The following is a 6,308-nucleotide window of genomic DNA, read 5'->3' as shown; positions in this document are numbered from 1 at the left end:
AGAGGCGCAGGCTCACCTGCCCAAACGCCCTCTCGCTGATACACGTGTTTTCATTGGCTATAATTCAGGGATAAGACAAACGACCACTTGTGTCGTTTTCTGTTGGAGGACTGTCTCCATTTGTACAACATAAAACAATGTTTTAAAAACAAAACGATGATCATCTAATCACAGCCGCTCCAAAAGGAGTGGGATGAAGTTTAACTCACCCTTTGCCACAATACATTCAGTCTGACTCTCATTCATCATGCTCATGATGAGTCCTTCTGTGAAGAAAATCTGCTGCCATTAACCTCCTTTACTTAGGCCCAAATGGGTTTCCAGAGGAGAGCAACAAATCAACCGGCTAAAACACTTTACAGCTTGCAGCCACAAAGAATTCTGGATAAAATTGCACTTGTTTCCCAACAGGCTAAAACAACCTGACTAGAGGTAACATAAAAACATCATGACTTTGCTCCATATCATTTTGTCACAAAATGAGTGGGAATGATGTTGATGTCCCCCAGTGAAGGACGTTTGACTCTTGGGATGAAGTGGTCAGAACACTCAGAATACTTAAGTAAAGTAGTGAGTAACGTAACGTGATCATTTTGCTTGCCCAAATAATCTGCCAGGTACTTTTTCAACACAGTAACACTGCAAAATGCATTAGTTCATGTAATTTCCTTTCTCCGTCTCATAATTTTCCTGCTTCCAGTGCAGATTGCCCTGGAGCTGGCATTTGTGCCTGGGCAGCAGAGAGGAGAAGCCGGCTGTACATGTTAACAGCCTTGGCAGTCTCGGTGGGCGTGTTTAAGTCATAAAAGTCGGTTATTCACCTTATTTTGCTTGTAATGAGTGCTTTACATAGTCTTGTTTATGTTTTTTCCTCATAAGAGCAGGATTACAGATGAACTCTGCAGAGACTAATTTGTTCATCTTTAGCAAACTATCAGCTGCAAAGCCCAGAGAAGTGGATCCATCACAATATAATTTATGCTTTTGCTGATACAAAGATGCAGATTGCGTGGTTCAGCTTCTGCAGCGGCTCACTTGTGAAATGGAGTTTTCAGCGTTGGAAAATATGATCAACAAACGAAGGCTAATAGATCAGGGGTGTCGAACTCATTTGGGTCGTGGGCCGAAATTCAGCCCCCACGGTGGGTCGCTGGCTGCATGTATTGTAAAGGACTGTGGCCAAATAAATAACAGTGGCTTACACTTATTGTGCTTCATCAGCCTGTATCACACACGTTTCTCAAAGTGCTACATATAGTCATTATTCATTCACTCCACACTCGATGGCAGTATGAGTGTTGAGGCAGACTGACCATTTACCACATGACTATAATATGCTGTTCATGATTATCCTGATCTCATGTCAGTGCTCTCAGCTGGACACTTGTGGAATTCTTTCCTTTTTGAAATTTAAGCTGCCCTCTAGTGGCTGGAGTGAACATTCTGGCTATTTCTTTAAAAAATCCATAAATGGGCTAGACTATTTACTTTACTGCGGGTTATTTTTAGAACGTAACCCCCACGATAAACGAGGGACCACTGTACTTAGAAATTCATGCTCTACAATGGGCCACATTAAATCATCTCATGGGCCGCATCTGGCCCGCGGGCTTTGTGTTGGACACATGTACTATAGATGTTTATCATTGCTAATGCAAGTATTCTAATGCATTACTTTCATAATAAAGTAGTGCAGTAATGTAACAAGTTACTTTTCGAGTAACATAGTCCCTTAAGTAGTATACGCTACCCAACACTGTCAGCAAGTCTTTTGAATTTGCTCTAAATCCTAATTTCTTATGTTAATACTGGAAAAAATAAATAGGAACAACTAATACTGAAAATTAAACAACAAACATGTATTGATTCATTTACTGTGTTTTGCAGTTTGAGTCCTGTGGGGAAACACAATTTAATATTAGTTATAGATTAACCACATAACTTAATTAAACTAGGGGAGAGTGGGGTAAACTGAACTAACCTACTTACAAAATAAAAATAAAATAAATGTAATGAAAAAGTGTTATACATTACTCAAAGTGAATGTTTGGCTTGTTCACAATAACCAAGGTACAAAAAAAACTAAGTAGCTTAGGTAGACTTCCGTTTTAATAAACAAAAATATATAGATGTTCTGAAGAGGGAAATGTGGAAAGTCAACCCAGGGTCAGGGTAAATTGAGCCTCATGGCTCCATGAACAATGATGGACTTAGAAGCATCTGCTTGAGACAGTTCTATTGTTATGTGGTGGTTCAGAGTTTGTGAGAGAGAAGCAAATTTAAATCAAATATGACTGCAGATTAACAAAAGTCAAACTTATAATGAAGGTTTTTTTCTGCATAAAATCGCTAAACACATTAAAATAGAAAAAATAAAACAAAATAAAAAATAAGCACTTTTAAATCTGGTGGCTCAACTTACACCGATAACCTGCTCCTGTATGAAATGAGTAATCTTTTTTTTTCAAAGCAAATTTCATTCAAACCACATGTTTCAGAATACTATTAGATGCATTTTTGGATGATTAAGTGTGCAAAATGCTTTGGTAACAACAGGAGAAAAAAGAACATTCTTAGTCAAACAAATATTTGAATCATTGAACATTGAATCCAACATTGATTTTGGATTAAAAAAAAGCATGACCATGCACGTGCAAATATTTCAAGTCAGAAACGTTCAAATATTATTTAAGCTCACATTTATTAGTGGCACTCTACTGACACCATGTGGTGAACAAAATAAATACAACAGTAGTTGCATCTTGACTTTATTTAGGAATTACATTCATATTTGAGTCAAGTTTACAACCAGGTTTGGACTAACAATCACAAACATCTGGATATAATAACTAGTTCACTGAAATAACCCTGGATACTAGATTTTAGCACTTAAATATTATGTAAACAAAAAAATGTTAAGAAACTAATAGCCTATGTTTATTATTTAGCGTGACAGTTGCAGGAGCATATACCTGAAGCTAAGGCCATTGAAGGGCCAATTAGATTTGTTTTAATACAAGAGCAAGACACAGTGAATAGATAGAGAATCTCAAGCAAAGCAATACCCATAAAGAAAAGTATGGATTAAATGCAGTGGTTCTTAACCTGCGGGTCGGGACCCCGTGAGGGTCGGCAGATCATATGGGAGGCATGCTTTCCGTGTCGTTTGACTTGAAGGGGTGACCTGTGGTGGTTGCAAACACCAATGGTTTGTTAAACTGGAGGTCATGCCTAAAAAGATTGAGAACCACTGGATGAACTTCAAGGCCTTCTCGTAGTATGTCCATATCAGGGCACCCAGAAACTTCATGGCACTGAGAGCAAGTTTATATCATAGCAGCCATCGACCTGTGCAAACAAACATTAAACAAATGTTATTGTTTATCTGAGAGTGAATGATGTGTCCAGACCGTGCAAGATTACAATAGTTGCTACAAGATTCAAACTTTCACCAAAGCTATTTACAACAGCTTACATCAAAACGTCCAATTGAAGCAGTGGTTTGGTTGGTCTGCATCACTTCAGTAAGAGCCCACATCTGCTGAATACTGGACGACACCATCTGAGGATCTGGGAGGCCCTAGAAGACAGAGCGTCAAACTTTAGAATATACAGATACTAAATTAAATATAGAAAATAATAATAATAATGACAATCTTTACCTCCAAATCCGGGTGAAAGTCCACAAGAGTCAGGTCAGACAGCAAATCAGAAACCTCTTGCTCTGGATCCTGAAGACAATGGTTTAAAAAAGTTTAAAAAATAAAACTTAATAATAGTAAAGAGGAAAGAAGGCTGCAATTCTGGGTCACCTGTTACACAATATACATAATTACATTTTAGATGTATTATTATTACAGTACTATAACCACTACCAACAGTGCAATTTCAACCCACCGCAATTTCAAAATTTGACTGCTCGGTTCAGTGTGTCACTTACCACTTCAATATAGCGGAATATTTTGATTTCTTCTAGGTGGAAGTTCATCCAGGCTGACGATGGCTGCCTTAGGATAAACCTTACAGACATCACGTAATCAGGCACCACTTGCATCTATAAAAGAAACATGAAAACTATCAAAAGCACAGGATTATCGACCGTACTTAAACTTATTGTTGAAGATTTAAATAAACCAAAGAAGCTAAAACAACCCGCTACCAGTCATTTTAACAGACTCGAGTAGTGATTCTATACCTTTTCTGTACATGAATATGAAAAGAAAAACACCAGTTGAAATTGCCAGATTGAAGATACAGATGGGCACCCTGACCTGCGTCCTGTGAATGGAGAAGTAATCCTGAGAGCCACCCTCGGTGTGGGGGTTGTCCATCAGGGCCAGGTCTCTCAGAGCTGTGGCCCACTTTGCTGGAGCTTCCTGACTGGGGGTCTTTCTCAAGAGGCGCACACTCACATAAGCCGTATAATAGTTCTTGAATCGTATCTCCTCGATCTGAATAAAGGAAATAATTCAGAAAACTAAATGAACAAAATATTCATTGTGTGTGCGGCGTTTTGGGGGTTGTGCTATATGAAACTTAAATGCTTAAATCTGAAAACACGCCACCCAAGTGTACGCCGGAAGAATCGCATTACACCTTAAAGCATAAAGCCTTTAAGCTACCGTGGGGTTTCGTGCCAGCATTTTTTGCAGATTAAATAAATACGTAAAAAAAAAAAAACAGCACATTATGATTAAACGGCTTGCAGGAAAAAAAATAATTTGCCTGTGCTTCAACTAGAATATCCAACTGGATATTTTGTTTTTGTATTGCTTTTCTCAGAAGCACCAATTTGGCTTCCTTGTAAGTGGGAAAATGCAATGCACAGAACACAGGGTACGGCCTCTCAAATATTACTGCTTTTGCTTTTGGAGATTCTGTGCTTCAACATGTCTTTATTTTAAGTAAATACACTACTATTTAGTAGTAGGCTACAAGTACAATCAAGTAATAAATAAATAAATATTCTCTTTGATTCATTGTTTTTGTGAATAACACACCCTGCTTTTGTGCTTTTTTTGTTCTGCCCTTTCCTTGTCGGGCAGAAAGGTGAACTATTCTCTGTACATTGTGCATGTTGTTAAACCTGATTATGGACATACTCACATGAACAGACTTGCCAAATGGAAGAGTGATGTCAACGACACAGACTCCAGACTTTGCTGCATCTGTTTTAGGTTCCCCCAGCTGCAGGAACACTGGGGACTTCACAGAGCATGGCACAGTCTTTGCGTCCTCAGCACTTCCACTCATTTTAATACTGACAACGGGTTGAAAACAAAGACAAAACACTGGCGTTTATCGAATACTTAACATTTTGTTTTACATATGTCCTGCAATTGCATTTAGTACACAATCAATTTGTGCTAAAAAAAAAAAAAAATCACAGCTGAGGGTAAACAAGTGCTTGTCCTTCGAAGTGTGAGATTTATTTACTTTAATAAACTACTTATACTAGCACCATGGACAGCGTCACCCGTGTTTAAAACAACGCTCGGGTCAGGATGGAGCACTCTGCGTAAACATACCAGTAAGACAAGTTCAGCACAGACCTCTTTCCGTCTAAACGGGTGTGCAGATGACGATGACGATGATGATGAAAGTGCTAAAATGCAAAGGGACACGGTAGCTTTCATGCTAATGTATTGTTGTGAATGACTTCCTGGTTGTAACCGTAGGAACGTCTTAAAGGCGCACTGCCCAGAAGCCGCATGTCAATATATAATGTAAACAGCAGAGGGCAGTATTGCTTTACTAAACGTAAAACGCACCATGCAGCTGCAAAAAAAAAAAAAAGTTGTTGTTCTTGTAGTGGTTAAAGGGATATTTCAGGATTTTTGTGACATAGGGCCTTATTTCCTATTTATCCAGAGTGTTGCTGATTTCTGGAGATGTTTTTTTTTGTAATTCATGCAGATCTTATATTTGAAGAGTTATGTGGCACTAGGCTAATGCAAGGCTAGCGCATATCCATGGTATCAGCTAGCCTGCATTAAAAACGGTCTGACCCGCTCCACAGTGCACCTGAGGCAAATCACTTAGAACACCAGACTAACCATATAAATGTCTGTGTCCATAGAATCATTTTAACCATTTTGCATTTAAAAGAACTTATATTTGAGCAGCATCAGCTTCATGGTTGTATAAGCTACACAGCGGCGGAGTGATCTGCTAGAAAATAGTCCCTCAAAATGCGATCATTTATGTGATGCAAGGTCAGTTATATTCCAAAACTGATTCTATGGACACAGACATGTATGGTTAGTCTGGTGTTGTAAGTCATTTGCCTCGGTTGCACTGTAAGTGGG

General features: G+C 38.6%; 1 protein-coding gene across 1 annotated transcript; it reads right to left on the bottom strand.

The window, feature by feature from the left end:
• Nucleotides 1–2,847: 2,847 nt before the first annotated feature.
• nicn1 (nicolin 1) lies at nt 2,848–5,685 on the bottom strand. The gene is made up of 7 exons (XM_079579438.1): nt 5,553–5,685; nt 5,107–5,260; nt 4,272–4,451; nt 3,941–4,054; nt 3,663–3,731; nt 3,476–3,580; nt 2,848–3,348 (listed from the first exon to the last, which is right to left on the bottom strand). The coding sequence occupies exons 2-7, from the start codon at nt 5,251–5,253 to the stop codon at nt 3,307–3,309; spliced, it is 657 nt and encodes a 218-aa protein (XP_079435564.1). The 5' UTR covers nt 5,254–5,260; nt 5,553–5,685; the 3' UTR covers nt 2,848–3,306.
• Nucleotides 5,686–6,308: the final 623 nt, after the last annotated feature.

This window comes from Gobius niger, assembly GCF_951799975.1.
Source record: "Gobius niger genome assembly, chromosome: 20".
In the NCBI taxonomy this organism is placed as follows: Eukaryota; Metazoa; Chordata; class Actinopteri; order Gobiiformes; family Gobiidae; genus Gobius; species Gobius niger.
The sequence above is the reverse complement of the archived record's forward strand: the minus strand, read 5'-3'. Positions and strand labels throughout refer to the sequence as shown.